The sequence below is a fragment of the Balaenoptera musculus genome, chromosome 1, assembly GCF_009873245.2.
Source record: "Balaenoptera musculus isolate JJ_BM4_2016_0621 chromosome 1, mBalMus1.pri.v3, whole genome shotgun sequence".
NCBI classification, from domain to species: domain Eukaryota; kingdom Metazoa; phylum Chordata; class Mammalia; order Artiodactyla; family Balaenopteridae; genus Balaenoptera; species Balaenoptera musculus.
The window spans coordinates 21,711,337-21,737,552 of NC_045785.1; the positions used below are offsets into that span (position 1 = coordinate 21,711,337).

The 26,216-nt window shown below is 43.1% G+C and overlaps 1 protein-coding gene and 1 non-coding gene across 2 annotated transcripts; both read left to right on the forward strand.

The window, feature by feature from the left end:
- Positions 1–440: 440 nt before the first annotated feature.
- Positions 441–18,113, forward strand: PPP1R8 (protein phosphatase 1 regulatory subunit 8). The gene is made up of 7 exons (XM_036829702.1): positions 441–550; positions 2,451–2,511; positions 7,116–7,269; positions 8,847–9,067; positions 10,656–10,800; positions 15,108–15,172; positions 16,654–18,113. The coding sequence occupies exons 1-7, from the start codon at positions 495–497 to the stop codon at positions 17,005–17,007; spliced, it is 1,056 nt and encodes a 351-aa protein (XP_036685597.1). The 5' UTR covers positions 441–494; the 3' UTR covers positions 17,008–18,113.
- LOC118887398 lies at positions 4,073–4,238 on the forward strand. The gene has a single exon (XR_005017989.1).
- Positions 18,114–26,216: the final 8,103 nt, after the last annotated feature.

Here is a 26,216-nt window from a genome sequence, read left to right on the forward strand (position 1 = left end):
ACAATGGGGAAGGGAGTACGGTGCATGCAGCTCTACGCAGAAGGACCGGAAGAAGAGAAACAGAAAAGTTGGAGTTTTTCCAATCTCTGAGCTCTACCCTCTAGCTTCTCTCCAGACTGGGGTCGAAAGGCTGACGGTGCAGGCCCAAAGCAAGGGTGGAGTCGCAACATTTTAGAGCCTGGGAGCGTGTTTGCAAAAAGAACGTAGAGGGAAACCGAACCCCTCCTTACGAGCCCATTTTCCTCAAACAACTCCCGGCCAACGAAAGCCCTGACCTCTGCAGAAAGCGAACTCTCAAGCACTGAAAAAGACCTCAAAACACAATCCCAGTTTCCACCGCTACTAGAAGCGCCCTGTGCGTCTGCGCGTCCATGCGTGCGTGGGTGGGCGCGCGCGCGCATACGCACAGGCTGCTGGGAAGCCGCCTCTCTCCGCTGGGTCTTCCAGTTTCCCGGCGTGCTTCAGGCCCGCCAAATGGGAGGGGGAGAAGCAAGATGGCGGCAGCCGCGAACTCCGGCTCTAGCCTCCCGCTGTTTGACTGCCCGACCTGGTGAGTGGCGGGGCGACCAGCGCTGGAGTGGCCTGGTCTACGCTGGCCAGGGCTGGCCGGGCGGCTCATTTCTCGCAGCGAGCCGAGCGGCCCAAAGACCCTGGGACTGACTGAGGGAAAGCTGTCTGTCGGGCCGGGCGGCGTGTGGAGGAACCGGGAACCCGGAGCCCGGGCCCAGGAACTGAGAAAACCCAGAGTTGGGGGCTCTGAGGCGCTCGCTTAGGCAGCCCCTCGGGCAATCAGCTGGTTGCCCGGGCGCTTCGGGGCCTTGACCCCGAACTTACCCCAACTCCTGACTGTCTGGTGCTCTTGTGGAGCATCGTATCTGCCCCCCTGCTCTCTGTCCCGAGCGCGCACGAGCTAGCTTCCCGGCCCCGGCGCCCCCCTCAGAGCCCCGCATCCCGCGGTTGTTGCTGCAGCCTGGGTGCGGCACTTGCCTGTCCCTGGCAGACTGGGAGCTCCCTGAGGGCAGGAACGGCCCTGACCTACCCCCGCGCTTGCCTCAGCGACCAGCGCGAAGCCGGGCACCAGAGGGCATCTTTGCTTGTTAGGATGAACCCCTTTCCTCCTTTCGCAAGTTCTTGGGAAAAATGGAATAATTTTAGTCTTTGAGTAGAGTACACGATGAATACATATGAATTGCCTTGCAAGGAGACCCATCCGAGTTGGGGCTATTTCTGCTCATCACGGCGTATTGTTTGTGTTTCTCTCTGGCCCCCGTTATATAGAGATCCTCAAGGGCAAGGGCTGCCTAACGCATCTTTATACTCCCAGTTCCTAGAGTTCCTAGGCCTGAGCCTGGCACATAGTAGGAGTTCAGAAAGCATGTTTTGGACGTAACTTGGCTTTCCCTGTTTTCCAGACAAAATGGGCTTTTGTCCAATGCACTTGTCTTACTAGCAACCTCCATAGAGGAGTTGGGTCAGGATTGTGAGATGACTGTGTTGCATCTTAAGTTAGATGTAAACAGATGCATTTTTGTGTGTGCACATGTAGGGACTCTGGCAAGATTGTTCATCCTTCAAACTTCAAAGGAGCAAACACAGGAAGCAAGTGAATGTGTGGCTATTTTCTGGGTCCCTCTGTACTTTTGTAACACCCAGTTGCTTCAGTCTACAAATTCTGTGTCCATTTTGGTTCCTTGCTGCATTGATTTCAGAAGTTGGGCCAGGACAGTAAACTTATAGTTAGAAGAGACTGTATAAGATCACCTGCCATTTCCTCAGCGTCTGTTAGGCACCAGGCACTGTGTTAGGTGCTTTGACATATATGTATCTCCCTTGGATGGTGTGGTTACAGGAGTGTAGAGAAAAGTTCCCTTAACCATGCCATTGTAGAATGACCTGTTCAGGGTTAACAAATACGTCTTGTATTTATTGGTACCTGGTTTCATGGGCATAGTTTTGGATTGACCTAGCTCCCTAATTACACTTCTCTGATTTGGACTCAGAGCTCGGGACAGTACCCTCTGCTTATTCTGTGATAAGTCTAGTCTTGATCAGCCCCAGACACCAACTGATTTATTCTGCCTTTATATGGTATTAATGGTAGTGGCAAATCTTAGATTCAGACTCCAAGTGACCAGACAACCCCAGCTATACTACTTGCACTCTTTGTGCGCTTTTTCTCCAAGGTGGATAATCCAGTGTTAAAATATGGGTTTCTTTGGTGCTGCTCTAAATACAGATCCACTAAAATATGTTTCAGAGCAATTGAATCACTGGGGAAGTAAGTGTCAAATGTAGAAAGGAGCTATAATAACAGTGAAGTAGATGGCATTTCTGCTTGAACGTGAACTAATTATAGGCTAGTAAGAGAGCTACAGTGTTGAATGGGATAATGATTGTAAATGGCATTTACAAACTCATCCTGAAAATGTTTTTTCACACGTATTTTTCAGGGCAGGTAAACCCCCTCCTGGTTTACATCTGGATGTAGTCAAAGGAGACAAGCTAATTGAGGTATGGAAATAACATGTCTTCCCTTTTTTTCCCACCACACTAAAGATTTTTGCCAGTGACTCACTTTTCCACCTCCTCTCCTGTGCTTTGTTTTCCAGAAATGCTACTTTCGTTCATCCTGATTTTTTTTTCTATTAAAAGCACATGGTGATATAACACATTAAAACCATGTATCTCCACAGACACTCAGTTTTTTGTGACTCCTCTCACCTTCCAAATGAAGGGTTTTAATAGATTATGGGCTTGTAGGCCTCAATCAAACTGGATGCCCTATAACTTGGTGAATTCCTTCTCTCTGAGTATGTGGAGTTGTATGGAAGGTGCAAGATCTGTAGTAATTGAAGAAGAAAGTGAATGATGTAGATTGAATTTAACTTTTAAGTTGCTTTTATGAGATTCAAGCCAAAACTCTTCAAAGAAGATAGTAAACTAAGATACTTGCTCAAAGAAGAGAATGGAAATGGTGACAAAATTCATTCATTCATTCAAAACATTTACTGAGTACTTATGTGCCAGTCACTGTGCTCGGCATAGGACTATAGCAGTGAACAGAACAAACGTGGTTCCTGTCCTCAAAGAAATCATCTGATGGGAACAATAGAATCACACAAAAATTTGCATGATTATAATTGAAATAAGTACTATAAAGGACAAGTTGAGCAGAATTCCAGCTTTTCTATAAGTCTCTAAAATGAAAACCACACAGAACTTCAAGAGAACATGAATTTTGATTAGCTGTTAGGTTGTGTACTTTTTTTTAATCCTTATGTTACCATTTATTTACCAAGAGATGGAGATTAAGCCCACTCTGACTGTGGAGTTGTGAGTCTCTGTATCTTCAACCAATTTTATGTTTGCTTGCTCAGATAGAATTTAAGTTCAAGGCCCTATTATTGAGTGCAGTTATTTTTCTTTGTTATATATAGTAAAAACATTGCACTCCATAATGAAAAGCTATCTTTGAGGTCTCCTGCAGGATGTTCTATAAATACACTCTTTTCACTTTCAGGATGTTGTAGAGATACCCACGTATTTTGCAAAGTATTAAGGCATGAGTTGTGATGAATTCTCTTATTAATTCATCAAGCCCTGAGCCGGTCACTTAGAGCCCCTTTGTCATGTGTTCTTCTATCTTAAAGGTTACAGAGTACCCAGGTTATTCAAGGGAATAAGTTAGCTAAAATGTTTTTTGTTTTGTTTTATTACACTGTAGACTGTTCCACACATATAAAATATTATTGCTAAATAGATATATAGGAGTCTTTTTTTTTTTAAACCAGAATTTAGTAAATCTTTAGTTTACTACAGGAAAAAACAGACAAGGAGGGCTAGCTTTAATGATAATGTCATATTCCTCTGCGAAATAATTTATATTTTCAAAGCACTCTGACTTGTCAAACATCCTTCTAATTACTGGTTTCCATTAAGTGATAATGTTCTCTTTCAGTGCTCTTAGGTGTGCTGAGTTGCCACAAAACTGTCATGTTACAGTCCTTAGACATCACTGTATTGTTTCTGAGAGGAATAGACCCGAGATGTGCTTATTTTTTAAGGACTTAGGCAGCACTTGATACTAACCGAGCTATCTGTGTCCTAGCCTTGTGTCAGAGGCTTGTGATGTGTTGTGATAGCTGGGTTTAAGAAGTGCAATATTAAAACAAAAGCCATGAGTCTTTTAAGCCCAGTGTGTAAAGATACACTCTGAGTTATAACTCAGAGGCACAACTGGATAATGGTACTAGCCATAGCTAGTTAAGAAATTGTGGCTTAGTGGCTATTGAAAGACCAATGCATTATTTCATTCACTTGGACAGAAGAAGCATATTGTCCAAGAATTCACACATTTTCTTGCTTCTGAGGCATACTATTTTTTTCCCTACATTTTCACATTTCTATAATCGAGATGCCTTTAATAGTGAATGTATATATTTAATTTGGAGGCCCTTTCTTTTTTTTCCCCTCTAAACACCTAAATCGCTGGTACTGGCAGCTTAGAATCATAGAAATGTGGTCAATTTTATATTAGAACCCAAGTGCTGGTGATCTTCTGTACTGTTTCTTTAAGTCTAGCCTATGAACACTGTGGTTAGCAAATTTAACCTTATGAGGACATAATCTATGTGCATATAAATATGAATGAGAAATGCAGTGAGATTCAACCTGCATAGATATTACCTAGAGAGAATAAGATGCTGAAATTTCAGGGTTCTCTCAATTCTGAAGCAATGTCTTATTTTTAACCCAAGTCTTAATACTTGGGTCTGAGCAGACATGGGGATACTTGTGTGACTGAGCTGTCAGACTGTTGTTGAATCTTGGTGCTCCCTAGCACTAGGGGCCTGGGACAAGCTCTGCCAGCAGCAGGTGGGCACTGCTGGACAGGGTTTCCCAGAGGTGACCCCCATACCTATTTTGAGCCTTAAAGGCTAAGCTGGAAAGGAACTGGGTAAGTGATTGTTTAAAAAACAATTAAGAGTGTGACCCATAGTACTTGTTCACTCCTTAAAATGTTTTTTGCCATATGGTGGCTTTTTTGATGCAGGAAGAGTGAAGAAAATATATAATGTAGGGGTTTAAAAAGCTTAGACTCTGAAGTCAGACAAACCTGAATTTCTAATCCAGTTTATAAATATCTAGCTGTGTGAACTTGCATATATTAATTAATTTCTTTGTGCCTCAACTTTTCCTATCTATAAAAATAGGAATAATAGTGCCTGCCTACTTCACAGAGTGGTTGTGAGGATGAAATGACATAGCATAAAACTCATAGTGCATAGGCACATAACTACTCAGCAGTTGTTAACTGTTATCAGTACGTGAGGTGTATTTCTGGTTTTGTAAGAACACTGAAGCATAGGGGAGAATTGTAGCCCACTGTGGATTCAATGACATAGCCAGGAATGAAATATAAGCCTCTTGATTCCTAGCCTGGTGCATCCTAATTTGACTATACTTCCCTATTCAACTTTGTGCTGTCTTCTCTCAGGGATTTTAGAAGGAGCATAGTGTGAAATGTGAACTAGAGCTTAGTGAGACCTTGTGTTTAAAGGAAAAACAGGGAATTCCCTGGCGGTCCAGTGGTTAGGACTCGGCACTTTCACTGCCGAGGGCACTGGTTCAGTCCTTGGTGGGGGAACTAAAATCCCCGCGAGCCGCGTGGCACAGCCAAAAAAAAACCCCCAAAACTTAAAGGAACAACATAATGTATATGAATGAGGGTTATTCTTCAAAGTACTCATATTGTAGACTTTAAGAACTGAAAGCAGTGTTAGCGAAAATTTATCTAGAGTCCTTCATCTATGATGGCCCAGTCTACAACCAGTCTGTGGCAAAGGCTTTACTGATCTAGGATTAAAAGAAAAATAAAGACAGTGTAGTGAGTTTTTCATATATTCAGCTCAAAGAGTGGTCCTTTATCCTTCTTCTTACTTATTTGTTAAAATGACCTATCTTTCATAAAATGATTATAATATTGATTGGTGACAATTAAAAAAATAGTTCTCATATGGCAAAAGAAAAGTTAACAATACTATGTCAGCCCCTACAATTTTTAAAATAATAGATTGCTGGTCTGCGAAATCCTCTTTTCTGCTATTATATTGGGACCTTATACAGTTTTGTTTTTTCCAGTACCACAGCAGTGGCTAGAAACATTTTGGAGCTCTTCTCAGAATTGTTTCAGACCCATGGCACTGTTGTTTAGAATGTTATCATTGCAGGTCATTTCACATCTGAGTTTAAACCCCAGATCTGCTACTTAACCAGCTGGACTGCCTTGGATGCGTGGCTTCATCTCTCTGAATCTATTTTCTTATGTTTAACAATAAAGGTGATACTTGGTTCACAGAGTTGTTTTGAGGATTAGATGACATAATACTTAAAAATGCCTGGCAATAATAGTCCTTCAGTAAATGTTTAATCGCTACATCCCCTTCCCCCAAACCTGGAAAATCTTTGCCCTGTGAGGTTGTTCCATATTTGGACACAGCAAATACTCATTTAGAGTTAACTTTGAGTAATGCTTTTTTGTGGCCAAAATGAAATGGGACAATAAAGTTAGATTTAGAGGCTCATACAATGATGTCTAATGTAATTCTAGTTTCTCAAGAGGGTTCCAGAAATACTCTGGGTCTCTGGCAGCATGATTAGAATATAGATAGGTGTCTATATCCCCTTCCTTTGTGAACCAATTGATAATCTTCATTTGAATATATATTTTTCTGAAAAGCGGTCTTATTACTTTATAGGCATACTTTGTGTTTCCTGCTTGACCTAAAATTAAGATTCAGTGAAATCTTAAATTTCCAATGGACAGAAGACAACCACTCTTGCATGCCATTTACATCTAATAGGATTAGGAAAGTTCTTTTCATATCAACACTAAACATTTGACCACTACATTTGGGGAGATTAATTGCCATCCATCCCCCAATGCTAGTAAATTATTCTGAGCTCTTTTTCTTGAAAATAATAGTAAATATAAATGTATATATTTCCTTTGACAAGGAATTTTATCTTAAGATGCTCTACTTAGTTTATTGGAAGAATTTTTGCTAAACCCTGTTGAAACAAGCTTTAAGTAATATTTAATTTAATTTATTTAGAAACTGATTATTGATGAGAAGAAGTATTACTTATTTGGGAGAAACCCTGATTTGTGTGACTTTACCATTGACCACCAGTCTTGCTCTCGGGTCCACGCTGCCTTGGTCTACCACAAGCATCTGAAGAGAGTTTTCCTAATAGATCTCAACAGTAGTAAGTAACTCATATCCCATCCTATTTCACACATTGTCTTTTGGGCAGTGTGAAAATGCTCTTTGGGTTCTTCAGTTTTGAAATCGTGTTTTGTTGCTCATCAAGGAAGTTTATGTTTGGTTTTTAAATTAGTCGTTCTCCATTCCTGTGATATTTCCTATTTTACTGAAATAATTGATGACTGGAGAGAGAAGAGGGTTTTGGGGAGCACTTTCCTGGAGAGAGCAATAGGTATATACAGAGAACAGAAAAAAGCACCCAGGAACTAGGGAATGTGTTTATAGGCCCATGATAGATTGTGGTCCAATTTAAGCAGAAGCTGTGATTAGCTCCATTAATGTAGTAGAGTTGTAGTACAGTAGGACATTAAAAAGAAAACAAAAACTTGTTTTGACCAAAAGTTAATTTTTTATAATGGGCTCTTTATCCCAGCTACATTTTGCTGTGGCTATTAATAATATCAATTTTAATTCTATGAGCACACTCCAACTAATAAGATTTTCAAGTTTGTCAAAGATAATCCCAGAAATGCAGTTGAGAATTGGCTGCATGGGGCCTTGAAATTTGTTCATTTTTGCCTATGTATAATTACAGCTTGACATGTAAAGGATCTGCTTCCTGGGTTGACCGTGTTTTACTCCTTTCCCCGCTCCCCATACACACGCACACGTCACCCCAGTATGCTTATATAATGGTTTTGGAGAGCCTTGTCTCATAAGTACTTACTTGCAAATTTATCTCATCTTTTCTCTCCATTTCATAATATACAGAATGCAGACATGGAAAAATATCCAGACTCTCCAGTAGGATTTTGGCTTGCCTTGCCATTGATATTGCACCTGTTTCAGCCAACCTCATTTCTTATCCTGGGGAAACCCCAAGCATAACTGCCACCAGTCCAGCAATTTCTATGTTCCTTAGACTTGGGGCTGGAGAGGTCAGACCATAGCAATTCCTGTCTTCTACCTTAGGGGGCATGCCTATTGCTGGGTTGGAGCCATTCCTGCTGGACCCAGAATGGAGCCAAGCCTGTCTGGCAGCAGAGAGCAAGTGTAAGAAATCCACTGAAGAGATTCAAGATTCAGTGAAGGAGTTTCCTTTTCATTGTGACCCATGACAAGGGATGCAAAGTGGACCCAGTGCCATTTCCATTTTAAAAAGCAAAACTGGGCTTCCCTGGTGGCGCAGTGGTTGAGGGTCTGCCTGCCAATGCAGGGGACACGGGTTCGGGCCCTGGTCTGGGAGGATCCCACATGCCGCGGAGCGACTGGGCCTGTGGGCCACAATTGCTGAGCCTGCGCATCTGGAGCCTGTGCTCCGCAGCGGGAGAGGCTGCGATAGTGAGAGGCCCGCGCACCGCGATGAAGAGTGGCCCCCACTTGCCGCAACTGGGGAGGGCCCTCGCACAGAAACGAGGACCCAATGCAGCCATGGATAAATAAATAAATAAATAAATAAATAAATAAAATTAAAAAAACAAAACTGATGTGCTGGCAGGAGCTACTCTTCCTTCTACAACTCAGGTTTGTTTGTTTGTTTGTTTTCCTCTCTTACATTTCTGATTTGGTTCTTCCCAGCACACGGCACTTTCTTGGGTCACATTCGGTTGGAGCCTCACAAGCCTCAGCAAATTCCCATCGATTCCACGGTCTCATTTGGTGCATCCACAAGGGCATACACTCTGCGTGAGAAGCCTCAGACATTGCCATCGGCTGTGAAAGGAGATGAGAAGATGGGTGGAGAGGATGATGAACTCAAGGGCTTACTGGGGCTTCCAGAGGAGGAAACAGAGCTTGATGTAATTCCATTGTCTATGTCATTGTTATGTCTTTTGGGACTCTGGCTTTTGCAGTATGTAGCTGTTCTGTGTAGTTTGAAATGCCAGTGACTTAGCAACTGGAGGTTTTCTTGAGCCCAGTGATAAGCCTTTGCCATTTTGGCAGTGTGGTGTGGCCCTTGGAGAGCTGCATTGTGTGGGTTTGGTTATGTATAACCAGGGCTAACTAGGAGACTGGATCTCCTGCCAGTAGACCCTTATGGTTGTCTTGTGCACCTTCAGTGGATGTTAGAAGCCAAGGCTGGGAGTTACGTTTCTCTAGAGCTGCACTGTCCAGTGCAGTAGCCACTAACCACATTCCAAGTACTCAGTAATCACATGTGGCTAGTGACTAACCATATTGAATAGCACTGATAGAAAACATTTCTATCATCCAGAAAGTTTGTTTGAACAACACTAGCTTACAGAGATTGAAGCTTTCATTCATTTATGTAGCTCTTTTTGATATTGTCCAGTCAGCCCAAGAATCTTCTGAGTAGAACTTGATTACTTTTGCTCTGGGCCTGGCTGCCCTGAAGGCCATGAATTTTACAAGATTTAATTTTAATGTGCTAAGGTTTTCTTTTCTAGAGCTGACCCCAGTAGTTTGTGATGTAGCTTTTGTCTTCACATGTCTATCACTGCATTGGTGTGACTGGTCTATCCAGGTAGATCAAACGCCAGCCTGTCCTTAACCACCCACATGCATTTACTATTCTTGTATACCGAGACAGTTTCCCAGCCCTTAGGAAGAAAAGCACAGTAGTAGTCTTACAACTTAGAAGTTATTTTGTTCTAAAGAAGTAGCCTCATAGCCAGGGACCTGGTTGGCAGTCACTCTTGCCCATTCTCTTCCAGGCTGCTTCCATGCCTTCCTGTCTTTTAGTTCAGTATGTTATGTCATCTCTGGGTCCTTGTTCTCAAGACATTTGGGATGTCTCAAACTGCAGTACAGATTGGAATAAGTCCAGGTGATTAGGAAGAGGCAGGCAGCAGTGATGAGGCCAAGTTAATCACTGAGATGGATAGATAGTTATGAGTAGAAATGGGGCCAGATGAAGGGGTGGGGAGTGACAAAATATTAATGCCAGATATTCAGTGCACTGGTAATGTCCTTAACAAGTTTTAAAGGAGAGAGCTACTGGGAAAGAAGCTGTCAATTGTCCTTTCTCGTTTCTGTTACTTAAAGACAATTCTTGGATATCTTCCCAGTTGTATTCCTTTAATTCTCAGCATGAAAACATGATAAACTTTCTTCAAAAAAACCCAAAACCTCAACTCAAGGGTTTTTGCACAGATGACCTGTCTTCAGCTCAAGGTCCTTCACTCCCTTTTGAATATCACTGCCCCACTAGTCAATGAAGATGTTCCACATTCTGTCAAATTGAGGCTTGCTGGTATTAGCTGTCTATGGATGGTAATGAATCTTTTCTGAATGCAGAAAAGAATCTCATCTGTGTGGAGAGGTCAAGGTTAGCTCCTAATACCTTCCTGCCCTTTATTTGGTAATATTCTCCTTCAAATTCCTTGTGTACTTATTCCTGTCTTTCCTGTGTGAACCCTGTCCCAGAACCTGACGGAGTTCAACACTGCCCACAACAAGCGGATTTCCACTCTCACCATTGAGGAGGGGAATCTGGACATTCAGAGACCAAAGAGGAAGAGGAAGAACTCACGGGTGACCTTTAGTGAGGATGATGAGATCATCAACCCAGGTGAGGTATCTTCCTGGTTTTTTCTGATGAAAAAGCTGTGATGTCAGAGAGTAGTGTACACAACCTGTAGGTCAGTTGTAATGTTTCTCTACAAGGTTTAGGATAACAGGTGCTATGTTGAGGGGAGATATTTTTGTACAGAACAGGCATACCTTGGAGATATTGTGGGTTCAGTTCAGGCATTGCAATAAAGCAAGTCACACGAACTTTTTAGTTTCCCAGTACATGTAAAAGTTACGTTTACACTACTTCAATCTGTTAAGTGTGCAATAGCATATGTCTAAAAAAGACAATGTACGTACCTTAATTAAAAAATACTTTATTGCTAAAAGATGCTAGCCATGCTAGTCTGAGCCTTCAGTGAGTTGTAATCTTTTTGCAATAGTAACAACAAAGATTGCTGATCACAGAGCACTATTACAACTATAATAATAATGGAAAAGTTTTAAATATTGTGAGAATTACCGAAATGTAACACAGAGACAAGAAGTGAGTGAATGCTGTTGGGAAAATGGCACTGATAGACCTGCTTGATGCAGGGTTTCCACAAACCTTCAATTTATAAAAAACTCAGTATCTGTGAAGTGCAGTAAAACAAGATATACCTGTACATTGATGGAGTGCCCTGAAACTCAAGCATTATCCAGTTGCAATGTGAAAGAAGTAGATGGAGGAAGGCTGTAATTCTCCTTTGCTGATCCAGGTATAGTGGAGTTTAAGTATAGGTCAGAGCAGACACTATTGTCAGGGGGTTCCATGTATGATTGGTGACTCTAAGATTGGAGAACTTTCTGCCACTATTAATCGCATTGAAGACTTGCCTCTGTAAGGTCGTAATTTATAGATAGTTTGTATGGAAACGTCAGCAAGATGAGAGCATCAGTTTCTGGGAAGGCCATTGAGTTTACCCATTTGTTCCATCATTCAACATTCATTTATTGGGCTCATGTTATATCTCAAGTACTCTGGGAGGTGGATGGCATGGAGCTGGGAGGTGCAGTTTATACAGTGAAGATGGAATTGGGATTCCAAAAATCTTGTTTGAAAATAAACCTTCATGGATGTAAACAAGGATCCCAGACTAACAAGTTGCTTTTATATCCCAAATTGAAATGCAGTGAGAATAACTTTCAAGTCCTGCATTTAGTTTCAGAATGTCAATTATTTAAATGGAGAAAATCTGCTCCAGTGACAGCTCATGGAAAAAAAAAAGGTATAAGGATTTTAGTTAGTTAAAAATGCAGTCTGAGTCATCAGGGGGATGTGGAAACTAATCAAGTACAGTTTAAGATTGCATTAATAGAATAATGGGGGACGGTAACCCGGTGGCCTGTGTTCTGAGCAGAACTCACCCAAATGTGTTACTAAATGCAAGCATGGCCTTAAGTACTAAATGTGTTATGTAGTCTTGAGGGGAGGAGGAGACTCCCAGCTATGGAAAGTGGTCCCTAAATGCTGGGAACTGTGCATGAGGGAGAGTAGATTGGAGGGAGGCACCCTGAGGTGGATGTTTGCAGGGCTGACCTTCGGGAGGAAGGAGTAGGCGAAACCAGAGCCTGTGAGTAGCAAGTATTTGGCTCAGCATAAAAAGCAACAACAAATCCTTCTTATATTTAGAAGAAGAATTAAAAGAATTCCTGTGAAAGAGATTGGGGCATTCATTCTAGTGACTTTTGTTCACTTTCTGATGATGTGTGAAGTGGAATGAATTACTTCTCAAAGTAGTGAATGCCCAAGGGAAATGTTTGGGCAGGAGCTGGATGACTAACCTGGGAAGTTTATTTCTGAGTGCCAGATAAGAGTTTCTAGGGGTTGGACCTAGACATTTGTAGTTTTAATGAGCTCCTGTTTGTACTGATGAACAGCCAACAGTTTGGGAATCACTGAACTAGATAATTTGTTAAGTCTCTTTCAGGACTCGGGGTCTGATATGTTCTGTTTTTCTCCTTGAAAATTATTGTGGGACTTCCTGGCAATTCAGTGGTTAAAACTCTGCACTCCCTGGTTGGGGAACGAAGATCCCACATGCCGTTCGGCATGCCCAAAAAAGAGAAAAAGGGAAAAAAAGAAAATTATTGTCCTGCAGCTTTATTAAGGCAGTACGTTCAGGCAGAGTATGGCATAGTGTTTAAGAGCGTGGGCTCTGATCAGAGGGCCTAGGTATGAAATCCACCTCTCTGCTTAGTAGCTCTGTGACCCTGGCCAGTGACATGACTACTGGCCTCAGGATTGGTGGGGAGATTAAATGATTAATATATGTGAAAATACCTCATATCTGTGCTTGGCACTCAGTAGCCCTTGTCCTCATCATCATCTGCCACCCCTTTTGCCTTTACCTATGCAGACTTTGCTATACTAGAAGTAGACTTAGCAAGAAACTTCTCAGTAGATCTTCCAGGAGCAGAGATTTCCTGCAATGGGCAGACCCCCTCCTCTAGGAGTCGAATGGCTAGAGAACGAGGAGAGGGTGAGAGGCCTGAGCACCATTCAGCCAGCACAGGACAGGGTCCCCGAGATGGCTTAGCCCCTACTTCCGCAGGCCTCTTGTGTCTGTGGGCCACATACCCCGTTAGCCACGCCTCTTGGGCTCCAGTTGCTCTTGCACTTGATTTAGCTTTCCTGAAGGGATGATTGGAGCAGGGCTGTTATGGTAATGAGAGAGAAAATAAGGGTGCCTTTTTTAGAGACCTTCTCTCCTTCCTGATGAACCTGGATATCTTTTCCTCTTTCTTCTTCCATATAGAAGCTATTCATTCATTGAACATCGATTGTTTGTGAAAATAATTCCAGGGTATATTCCTTAGAGGCATCCTAATATGTGAAAAGCCAGACTTAAAACAAATAAACCGGGGACTACTTATTCAAATTAAATAAGGAATCTTTGTATTCCAGAGGGACTCACGGGAGTGTTTCTTTAAATAGCAAGTGCCCTCAACGCATTAAAATAAGGTGTACAACATCTATTAGGGAAACAACTCCTTTCCTACCACTATATTAAGATAAAAGGGCCCTGGAGTAGTTTTCTCTAGCAATGATAATAAGTCTATGCTTGCCTGTTTCCCCACACTCAGTCTTCAGTGAGAAAACTGTTCATTCTAGGTGATCCAGCCCAATTCTCCCCTCTGTGCTCCAAGAAAACTATTTTTGCACCACTCTTCAAGCACCTCCATTGTATTCTAGCCTATCTGGCTTTACAACTGTGAACTCCTTACAGGCAGGACGGTGTCTTGCTCTTTATTTCCATGCCTGATGTCCAGTAAATGAGAGACTGACTGACTTAAGCATGTCCCTTACTTGGTCTTAGTGCATTCTTCCGGCACAGTGAATGAATGAAGCTAGAAGCTTCGTAGGGTACAATAGTGTGTGTATAAGCTGTGAAAAGGGAGCCGCTCTCCCACCCTGCCTGGACAGGGGCTTCAGATCCTTTAGTGAGTCTTAATTGTACAGGCGTAACTTGGTGGAATTGTGGGTTTAGTTCCAGACCACTTCAGTAAAGTGAATATCAAAGCTAGTCACACATATTTGTTTGGTTTGCCAGTGCATATAAAAGTTACATTTACGTTATATTGTAAACTGTTAAGTGTGCAGTAGCATTATGTCTACAAAAGCAATGTACTTGTTTCTTTACAATGCCTTAATTACAAAATACTTTATTGCTAAAAAATGCTAACCATCATCTGACAATGCACGGTTGCCACCAACCTTCAATTTGTTGTTGTTTTTATTTTAAAAAACAACATCTGCAAAGCACAGTAAAGTGAAACTCAATAAAACAAGGTATGCCTATATACAGTTGTTCAGGTTGAAAGGCGAAGTTAAGCTAGAAGCCTTGGGTCTGAATCCTAATTCTGTTATTTGCTAATGAGTGGGTGTTAGCAAGGTATGTGGTGTGTGACCTCTTTTTATCACTAACATGAGATTATTGATGTCTTCCCTCAAAAGAGGGAGGTATGTGGAATGGGAAAGAACCTGGGGAAGCCAGCGTAGCACATGGTCCAGAGCACAGGCCTGTTTCTGGCTGCTTAGATTTATATCCTGGCTCCTCTCCAGCAAGGTGACTGGGCCGGTCACTTTCCTCCTCCAAGCCTGAGTTTGTTTTCTCATCTATTAAATGTTTATTGTAGTGGTACTTACCTCATAAGGTTGTTGTGAGGATTTAACACAGTACCCAGTAAACACTTGAAGTGTTAGCTGTATTTTACTGTTTTAATATGAATTATTGTGATTGCTTTGTTCGCATTGAGCCCTGTAACCTTAATCCTCCCAGTTGATTACTGAACTAACCCTGCCCTCGTGTCTTTTTGCAGAGGATGTGGATCCCTCAGTTGGTCGCTTCCGGAACATGGTGCAGACTGCAGTGGTCCCAGTCAAGGTAGGAAGCATGTTGTGACAGTATTTGAAATGTCATATAGTCTGGTTTAGAAACCCACTCTTATATGTAGGTAAGTGTTAAGTGTGTGCTTAATTTTAAAACATTCTTTGCTCCTTTCCCATTTTTCATACTGTGGAAATCCATTTACCCATCTGTGTGTAGGGATCCTGGAGTGCCATAGAGAGGCTGCAGGTGACCAACTAGCTTGATCCTGCATGTAAATTATGGTGTGATGTGGGTCTGTAAATTTACCTCCCAGCAGGGCGCAGAGAGACCCACCTTTCTTTAACCTTCCCTTCTTGACTCAAAGTAAGCTATTAGGCAAAGAAGAGACATTGTTGCATTTCTGCATGGCACCTCTGGCCTTTACCACATCTTTATTTTGTGAATGGGGATGGCACAGATAGGAAAGCCAGCCCACATTGGATTAGGTTTAAAGAGCAGCTCTGTTGAAGAACCAAGAGGTGGAAGTTACAGAGATGTTCTGATTGCTCAACATGTGGAGAACCACCTGCCAGCTAGGGCGCCAAAAGGGAACAAATGGCCCCTGGAAGTAGATCCCTATTAGTAGAGGTATTCAAAATGTGATTGGAAGATGCTGGTCAGAGATGCTATAGGGAGTTCTATTTTTAAAAAAATCTTTAGAATATATTAGAATAGATTGATAAAATGTGTCAAGTTCATGCAAAAGGAATATAGGGGTGAGGGAGGATCTTTCATTGAACTTTAGTCCAGTGTGAAAAAGTATAAGATGGAATTTTTCCATACAACTCCATAGTATTTGTGTCACATTTCCCCTTGGGCACTTTTCTCTTTTTTCTTCATCCTTTGGAATTTTCTGTTGTCTTTAAAGTATAATTTGAATTTTGACAGATATATACACCTGGGTAACCACCACCATAATCAAAATACAGATTTCCATCACCCCAGAAAGTTCCCGTGTCCCTTTGCTGTCAGTTTCCTCCCACTCCCAGGCAACCAGTAAGCTGCTTTCAGTCACTACAGATTTGTTCTGCTCTCAGATTAATGTTTAAAAATTAGGTGTCCAACAGGAAGATACTAACTTTTTATTTTCCCCCCCAAAAAGAAAAATTGAAATACTACCATCAGTTATCACCTCTGATTCCTGAAAGGGCATTTTAACATTAAAAAAAAGAGGGAGGAGTATGACCTTAGGGTAAAGAATGGTCACTTAAACTGGATAAGTCTTACTTTATGAAAAGTTCACACACTAGCCTCATTTTTCTCAGTTTGACGTAGGATGGTGACCACTTTATGTGGGGCAGTGTTTGAGAGCCATGATGTTAGATGACCACTGTAAGGTCTCTCCAGACCCTGAGATTTCAGGACAGTGAGATGGGTTGTTTAGGAAACAAAACAAGTTAGAGGTTTAGGGGCCTTCCCCAGTTTTTTGAGGACTGCAATAGAACAGGCTAACAGCACTCTTGTGTCTCACTTCTTGTCTTCTCTATAAACCACAGAAGAAGCGGGTGGAGGGCCCTGGCTCCCTGGGCCTGGAGGAATCAGGGAACAGGCGCATGCAGAACTTTGCATTCAGTGGAGGACTCTATGGGGGCCTGCCCCCCACACACAGTGAAGCCGGCTCCCAGCCGCATGGCATCCACGGGACAGCACTCATCGGTGGCTTGCCCATGCCATACCCGAACCTCGCTCCTGACGTGGACTTGACTCCCGTCGTGCCGTCAGCAGTGACCATGAACCCTGCACCAAACCCTGCCGTCTATAACCCTGAAGCTGTCAACGAACCCAAGAAGAAAAAATACGCAAAAGAGGCTTGGCCGGGCAAGAAGCCCACACCTTCCTTACTGATTTGATATTTTTGGTAATGGAGGAGTGTGGGATTGGGTGGGAACAGGGTGGAAGGGTGATGGGGGAGCTAATGAACTAGGGAGAAAAACTTTCCATGTGTGCAGTATCGTCTTTCAGAATGTCTCCTGGGGTCCTAACCATGTAATATTAAAACTGGGGGTGGGGTTGAAGTATCCCAGAAAGACCTGTCTTCAGAACACTTTCATTGCAGAGAAATGTTTCATACATCCTTTTAAATAGACTGCCCTGGCTCATTTCCACGCTTTCCATTATTTCCTTTTTTCTTTTCTCCCTCTTTCTAGGATCATTTTTTAAAAAATCATTTACCCCAGGGAGAGACTCCAGGCCTTCAGGTTGAATGTAGAGCTGTGGAGGTGACAGTAGCATTGCCAGCCTTGTGGGTTCAACAACCTGATTTATATTTACTATCCTGCAAGTCCCAGGTAGCAGAAGGGTTGCCACGGATTCCAGGTTAACAAGAGGGTTTAGAATGCTTCGGTTAAGCTAAGGTTTAAAACAACTCAGAAGTTTTCCTGGGTCAGTGGTTTTGAGGTCCAGTAGTTAGGCTTTTCTCTTTTGTCCTTTCTGTTAGAATGAGAACATTTTGATTTTTCTTCATCTGTGACCAGTGCCATAGACACAGGTTGATAGTTTTAAACTTACAGTATTGTTTGAACTTTACTTGTTTTTCTTGTCAAACCTGAGTACTCTACTTGCTGAGGTTTCTCATTTGATTCCAGAGTACTGTCCTCTACTCTCTAAGGCATTTCTTTCCTTTTCAAGTGTGTTATGAAGGCAATAAAAAGGATATGACCAGTTAGAGCAATTTCAATTAAAAAGGAAAAGATTTTACTTTGAAGTAATGGATATCTCGAAGAGGACATTTTCAGATGTTGATTTGGAGGCTCTTTCCCCCCTCGACCGAGAGCTCTCGTTGTCCAGAGCTCCAAGACTAGACCTGGCTAACAAACATAGGAGACGAAGGTAGGACACATTGATGTGAGCTTTGTACAGAGATTTGTACATTTGTGTAATAGGCCTTTTCACGCTTTATGTGTAGCTTTTTACCTGTAACCTTTATTACATTGTAAATTAAACGTAACTTTTGTCATTCGGGTGCAGTCTGTGATTCAGTCGCTATCACCTATTTCTACTGCCATTAGGGAATATTTGTCAAAGGTACAGCTGTCAGGCTTGGGAGGTGATGCTCTGTCCCCATTTTATTACTACAAATAAAGATGCCCCCTGATGAACGTGGAAATTCTAATTAGAGATTCCAGTCCCCAGACTGAAGCCTCAGCAAGCAAAGTGGGTTAAGAAGTGCTTGCTGCCCTTCATCAGGAGGCGGGGCTGCAGGTCTGACGAAGGAGACTGGGCTTTGGGGCCCTTGTCCTGGGTGTAACCATTGCCCTCTGGTTACAGCTGCATGCATTTGCGCTATAGCTCAGGAGGCACAGGAGTGAAAGGAAGCTAAAGATGAGTACGTTTAGAAGGGATTTCAGCCCGAGTTTGGATTGGATAGGTGTGTCTTGCATACTAGAACCTCATGTGCAGGAAGTGCATTTGTGCGTGGTGAGACTTACATATGTGGCTTTGTGGTGAAAATGCCAACTAGGTTCCAAATCCCTTAGATTGAGAGTGTGGACTCACGGCAGGAGCAGCCTGTTAAAGAACAGAGATCTGTAAAATCACAGACGAGTTAACTTCTCCACTGGCTTCCATAACAGTGAGTGTCCTCATCTTTATGAGGGTACCTTCCTCTCATCACAGCGAAGGTTACTGTTAGTGCTGGTTAACTGTCACTCGTTGAGCACCTGCCTACTGTGCCAGCCATCTACAAGCATGTCATTTAATTTTCATAGCCCTAAGAGGAATACTGTTTTTATCCCCATTTTACAGATGAGAAAACAGGCTCAGAGCTAAAGTAAACTTACTTATGATTTCATGTAGTAAAGTCAGGATTGAAACTGTAGCCTAAATCCAGAGCCTGAGCACAGGTTTACACGACCTCCGGGATGAGTTAAGGGGAAGGATGTGCCGGTCTTAGGTGGCTCGTCATTGTGCTCCGTAGACTGGAGCTAGGTGTTTGTTCTAAAGTTTAAAAAAAGTATTTTTGGGACTTCCCTGGTGGCACCGTGGTTAAGAATCTGCCTGCCAATGCAGGGAACACGGGTTCGAGCCCTGGTCCGGGAAGATCCCACATGCCGCGGAGCAACTAAGCCCGTGCGCCACAACTACTGAGCCTGCGTGTCAGAACTACTGAAGCCCGCGCGCCTAGAGCCTGTGCTCCTCAACAAGAGAAGCCACCACAATGAGAAGCCCACGCACCACAACTAGAGAAAGCCCGCACAAAGCAACGAAGACCCAACGCAGCCAAAGATCAATAAATAAATAAATAAATAATTGTTTTTTAAAAGGGAAAAAAAAGTTTCTTTTCCAAACTGGACAACTTACTAGAAAGTATAATAAGGGATTTAGGTCTAGTTTAGATAATAAAATAAATCCTTCCTGGTGAGAGATAATGTCATGCATTATTCGGTTTCAGAATTTGAGTTGCAGAGTAAAACGAATTGGTGTCTCAAAGAAGGCTCAACAGAGAATATCCAAGCCTACAAAGCTCTGTCTTTCTCTTCAAAGGTCCATTTGCCTTTAGTGGAAGCAGGACTGGCTGAATTTGGTGGTTACACAGCATATGGAGGCATGTGTGTATGGAAACCTGGCTTCCCTGGCACCAGATTTCTGATTTATTCGAATCATGTTTTAGTGCCCCTCAAAGATGAACACTGCAGGAAGGGGCTCAGCTGCCTCTCGCCCCTAATGCAGCTCAAGACGATGACCGTGGGCAGGTAAGCCCCTCCTGTTCACCACCAGGATCAGCAAATGGTCTCTATCGCTCAGGTGAGCACAGTGCTGCTGAGGGATGCAGGGATGAGAAGCAGCTGTTGGTTTCCCCAGAGTCCTATGCCCCTAATAGGCCACCTGCTAAGGAGGGAGGGGATGACTTCCCCTCCCCAGGGTGGGAGAGGGTGATGAACCCCATGGAGAAGGACCTATTGACAGAAAGCAATAGGTGATCACAGCTCAAGATCAGCTGTTTGGTGACTGCTTGCCTAAAATATGCTCATCATTATCAACTCAGAATTTTAGAGTCCAGAAGGGTTTGTAAGATCCTGCCTGGATCCCTCATTTTGCTTGCAAGCAAACCATGGCAGCGGGGACTGACTTCTTTCAACTAACATGGATTGAACATATGTGAGTAGAGATGAGTGAAACCCGGGGTGTCAGGGAGGCTTCTAGGGAGATGATGTTTGAGCTGAGCATTGAAGATCAAGGAGGGATTTGCTGCGTGAAGGAGTGTGGGCCACGGTTCTCCAGGCAGAAGAACCAGTGCAAGAGAGGCATGGAAGGAGGACGAGGGGATGGCTGGGGGGTGGCAGGAGGGAGGAATCAGAAAGGCAGAGTCCAGGTCCCACACGGTGAGCTCTGCTGGGGAATTTGAAGCTACCAGGGAGCCAATGAAGGATTTGTTTTCTTTACTTAAAAAAATATATATATATAAAGACATTCTTATACAGAAATATTGGAAAATCCAGAGACACATACCTCACACAGACACGCACCCTCCTCACCCAGAGTGGGGAGACATCCTCGGGGAGATTTCAGGCAGGGCAGTGACTGATCGGATTCAGATGTTAGAAAGTCCCTCTGGCAGCAGATGAATGAGGCAGTCCCTGACCTCAGGTGAGTCTCGAACAGGGGAGACAGGTGTTCTAGTGTACTCTCTCACACAGTTTAACAAACCTAGAGGTAAGTCCAGATGTTGAGAGAATACGGAAAAGAAAGTTCCTTAGTAGTTATATCTGTGAGAGGGAGGGGCGCTAAGAGGAGAGGGTCATGGAAAGCTTCAGACCTTTGATGTTTCCAAATGGCGGATGTGGGGGCACTCCAAGCAGGGGCAGCTGCAGGAGTAAAGGGGGTTAGGGTGGATTAAAGGCCCTGGCGATGATGTTGGGGGTGGTAAGAAGGCTGGAGTGCTCACCTACCGAATTTGGGTAGTATCTGTAGCCATGGAATGAAATTGCTGGAGGAATTGTATGTGGAGGCTTCTACCGCTGAACTGGGGTAGACGTGCAGTTCCAGAGTCAGCCAGCAGGCGGGGCCCTGCTCCCATCCTTGCAGCTGCCGTAGGAACCAGTGTGAAGACCCAGGGTTGTGGGTGGCAGATGATAGGAGGAAGGGAAAGCATCTGGCTCCTTGTCAGGTACCCTGATGACACTTTACGTGTTTTACCTCCCTAAATTCTCCCAACAGCCCCAAGAGGAGGTTGGTTGAGTCCCACTTTGTATCTGGAGAACTTGAGGCTCACAGAGTGCGCAGCAGGCAAGTGATAAACCAGCAGTTTGAACCTGGACCTGCTGTTTAGGACGACGAAAAACACAGGGGAGCTCCTGACTCAGGTTGCTGCCCCTGCCTGTGGCTGAGGCCTGTGAGAGACTCTGGATTTTGGTCCCCTTCTGATTTTTTTCTTTCTCAGTTTCCTATCCCTTCTGTCTCCATCTCTGGTCCCTTTTGGGGTCTGTGGAGCTCCAAGTGCTGTCTCCATACCTGGGCCAGACTGGGTGACTGAAGCCCCCTCCAGACACTATTGCACTCATGGCCTGGGGACAAGGTTACTGACAGGAAGTGCAGGTGAGATGTGGAGAGAGTCTCTCAGGAGAGAACCTCCGATGACCAAGTCCCCCAGCCTGCCTGCCTCGGCCTCCCCTCCATCCCCGCCATTACCACCACATTACCAGGTCTTCCTCCACAGCCAGGCCACCACTTGGGCCTGGAGCCTGTTTTTCTGCGGTTATGCCCTCTCCAACTGACACCATCAAGACAGTCTCTCCTCCAGACCTTCCTCAGCAGTGTTCTATTCATTGTCACTGCTCTCAAAGGGAAACAAAACCAAAACCTCTTTATTCCACTTTCTCACCAGGTACCACAGCTTCCTCCTGTTTCTCTGTTCCACGTTGCAGTACAACTTCCGGAAAGAATTGTCTCATCTGTGTCTTCGCTCTCCTCCACTCACTTGTGAATCGACTTCAGTCATGTTTTTGTCCTAACACTCCATCAAAACTGTGCCTGCTGATGACTCCAGTCAGTCGTGTTCACTGCTCTGCTCAGAACGCTCCAGAGGCCCCTCATTTCTTCCGGCCTGAGAGCCAGTCTTTTCACTGCTCTGCACCCCCTCCCATTGCCTCTCTGTCCTCCTACCTCTCTCCCCCTTGCTCATTCTGCTGCAGCCACCACGGGGTCTGGCTGGCCCTTCAGCCCTCAAGGCACACTCCCACCCTGCCCCTGTGGCTGGAACTCTTCTCCCAGATGGCTGCCTCCCTCACTGCCTTCAAGTTGAACAAGAGGAAGGCAGGCCCTGACCTCCAGAGGCTGGCCTGGCTCACACAGCTGGGCCTTGGTGCTCTCCTGCTGAACATATACAGTTTCACAGAACATCAGTGTCAGACAAGGCCACTCTGTGACCACGATGGGTCAAGACAAACAGGACCACTCTGTAATGATGTCTGAACACAGACAAAAACGTGAACATTGTCCAAACCACAGAAAGGAATAATTACCTTAAATGTCAATGGACTGAATGCTCCAATCAAAAGACACAGAGTGGCAGACGGGATGAAAAAACAAGAGCCTATGATACGCTTCCTACAAGAAACCCACCTTAGGGCAAAGGACACACATAGATTGAAAGTGAGGCAATGGAAAAAGATATTTCATGCAAATGGAAATGAAAAGAAATCAGGAGTTGCAATACTCATATCAGACAAAATAGACTTTAAAGCAAAGTCCATAAAGAAGGACACTATATAATGATAAAAGGATCAATACAAGAAGAGGATTGTATACTCGTCAACATATATGAAGTAATTTAGAAGCACCCAAGTGCATAAAACAAATACTAACAGACATAAAGGTAGAAATTGATGGGAATTCAATAATAGTAGGAGACTTTAACACCCCACTTACATCAATGAACAGATCTTCTAGACAGAAAATCAACAAGGCAACAGTGATCCTAAATGATACAATAGAACAGTTAGACTTAATTGATATTTTCAGGACATTACATCCAAACCACAAAAAGGACCAGCCATCCCTGTACTGGGTTGACTTGTGGCCCCAAAAGATATGTCCACCCGGAACCTCAGAATGTGACCTTATTTGGAATAAGGGTCGTTGCAGGTGTATTTAAGGTAAGCATCTTGAGATGCGATCATCCTAGATAAGAGTGGGCCCTAGATCCAATGATGAATGTCCTTGTAAGAGACAGAAAAGGGGAAGACACAGAGACACAGAGGGGAAGCTCGTGAAGAAGGTGGCAGAGACTGGAATAACATGTCTATAAGCTCAGGAATGCCAAGGGCTGCCAGCAGCCACCAGAAGCCAGGAGAGAGGCATGGAACAGATGCTCCCTCAGAGCCTCCAAAAGGAACCAACCCTGCCAACACCTTGATATCCAACTTCCAGCCTCCAGAATTGTGAGAGAATAAATTTCTGTTGTTATAAGCCACCAAGTTTGTAGTAATTTGTTATGGCAATCCCCCTAAGCCAGCAAATATGGGAGACTTGCTTTTTGCTAATAACAGTGGTAGCCTTGGTCTGGTCTTCCCTCCTTCTAGCTAAAGTTCATTAAGATCCCCAGTCACGAAAGTAAGGGGATGGAAAAAATATTCCATGCAAATGGAAATCAAAAGAAAGCTGGAGGGACTTCCCTGGTGGCTCAGTGGTTAAGAATCCGCCTGCCATTGCAGGGGACATGGGTTCGAGCCCTGGTCCGGGAAGATCCCACATGCCGCCGAGCAACTAATCCTGTGCACCACAACTACTGAGCCTGCGCTCTAGAGCCCATGAGCCACAACTACTGAGCCTGCGTGCTGAAACTACTGAAGCCTGTGCTCCTAGAGCCTGTGCTCCACAACAAGAGGAGCCACCACAATGAGAATCCCACACACCACAATGAAGAGTAGCCCCCCTCTCGCCACACCTTGAGGAAGCCCACATGCAGCAATGAAGACCCAACACAGCCAAAAATTAAATAAATAAATAAATTTATAAAAAAAAGAAAGCTGGAGTAGCAATTCTCATATCAGACAAAATAGACTTTAAAGACTATTACAAGAGACGAAGAAGGACACTACATAATGATCAAAAGATCAGTCCAAGAAGAAGATATAACAATTGTAAATATTTATGCACCCAATATAGGAGCACCTCAATACATAAGGCAAATGCTAACAGCCATAAAAGGGGAAATCGACAGTAACACAATCATAGTAGGGGACTTTAACACCCCACTTTCACCAATGGACAGATCATCCAAAATGAAAATAAATAAGGAAACACAAGCTTTAAATGACACATTAAACAAGATGGACTTAATTGATATTTATAGGGCATTCCATCCAAAAACAACAGAATACACTTTCTTCTCAAGTGCTCATGGAACATTCTCCAGGATAGATCATATCTTGGGTCACAAATCAAGCCTTGGTAAATTTAAGAAAATTGAAATCATACCAAGTATCTTTTCTGACCACAACGCTATGAGATTAGATATCAATTACAGGAAAAAAACAGTAACAAATACAAACACATGGAGGCTAAACAATATGCTACTAAATAACCAAGAGATCACTGAAGAATTCAAAGAGGAAATCAAAAAATACCTAGAAACAAATGACAATGAAAACACGAAGACCCAAAACCTATGGGATGCAGCAAAAGCAGTTCTAAGAGGGAAGTTTATAGCAATACAATCCTACCTCAAGAACCTGCTGTATAAAAAAATAAATAAAATTAAAAAAGAAAGAAAAGAATAAGGATCACTTCTCTTTCTTCTTGAAGAAACACCTTACCTCCAGAAGCCATGGTTTTAGTTTTCTATCCACACACACACAAAAAAAAGAAACAAGAAAAATATCAAACAACCTAAACTTACACCTAAAGCAATCAGAGAAAGAAGAAGAACAACAAAAAAAAAGTTAGCAGAATGAAAGAAATCATAAAGATTAGATCAGAAATAAATGAAAAATAAATGAAGGAGCAACAGCCAGCTCTGCCCACCACCAGTCCCTGCCATCAGGAAACTTCCACAAGCTTCTTAAATAGCCTCACCCACCAGAGGGCAGACAGCAGAAGCAGGAAGAACTACAATCCTGCAGCCTGTGAAAGAAAAACCACATTCACAGAAAGATAGACAAGATGAAAAGGCAGAGGGCTATGTACCAGATGAAGGAGCAAGATAAAGCCCCAGAAAAACAACTAAATGAAGTGGAGATAGGCAACCTCCCAGAAAAAGAATTCAAAATAATGATAGTGAAGGTGATCCAGGACCTCGGAAAAAGAATGGAGGCAAAGATCGAGAAGATGCAAGAAATGTTTAACAAAGACCTAGAAGAATTAAAGAACAAACAAACAGAGATGAACAATACAATAACTGAAATGAAAACTACACTAGAAGGAATCAATAGCAGAATAACTGAAGCAGAAGAACAGATAAGTGACCTGGAAGACAGAATGGTGGAATTCACTGCTGCAGAACAGAATGAAGAAAAAAGAATGAAAAGAAATGAAAACAGTCTAAGAGACCTCTGGCACAACATTAAACGCAACAACATTCACAGTATAGGGGTCTCAGAAGGAGAAGAGAGAGAGAAAGGACCTGAGAAAATATTTGAAGAGATTATAGTCGAAAACTTCCCTAACATGGGAAAGGAAATAGCCACCCAAGTCCAGGAAGCGCATAGGGTCCCATATAGGATAAACCCAAGGAGAAACGTGCCGAGACACATAGTAATCAAATTGGCAAAAATTAAACACAAAGAAAAATTATTGAAAGCAGCAAGGGAAAAATGACAAATAACATACAAAGGAACTCCCATAAGGTTAACAGTTGATTTCTCAGCAGAAACTCTACAAATCAGAAGGGAGTGGCATGATATACTTAAAGTGATGCAAGGGAAGAACCTACAACCAAGATTACTCTACCCAGCAAAGATCTCATTCAGATTTGATGGAGAAATCAAAAGCTTTACAGACAAGCAAAAGCTAAGAGAATTCAGCACCACCAAACCAGCTCTACAACAAATGTTAAAGGAACTTCTCTAAGTGGGAAACACAAGAGAAGAAAAGGACCTACAAAAACAAACCCAAAACAATT

Coding starts and splice junctions, on each gene's coding strand:
- PPP1R8 (XM_036829702.1), top strand. CDS start 495: ATGGCGGCAGCCGCGAACTCCGGCTCTAGCCTCCCGCTGTTTGACTGC. Junction 10,801..15,107: donor TGATGAGATCATCAACCCAG/GTGAGGTATCTT, acceptor GTCTTTTTGCAG/AGGATGTGGATCCCTCAGTT. Junction 15,173..16,653: donor CTGCAGTGGTCCCAGTCAAG/GTAGGAAGCATG, acceptor TATAAACCACAG/AAGAAGCGGGTGGAGGGCCC.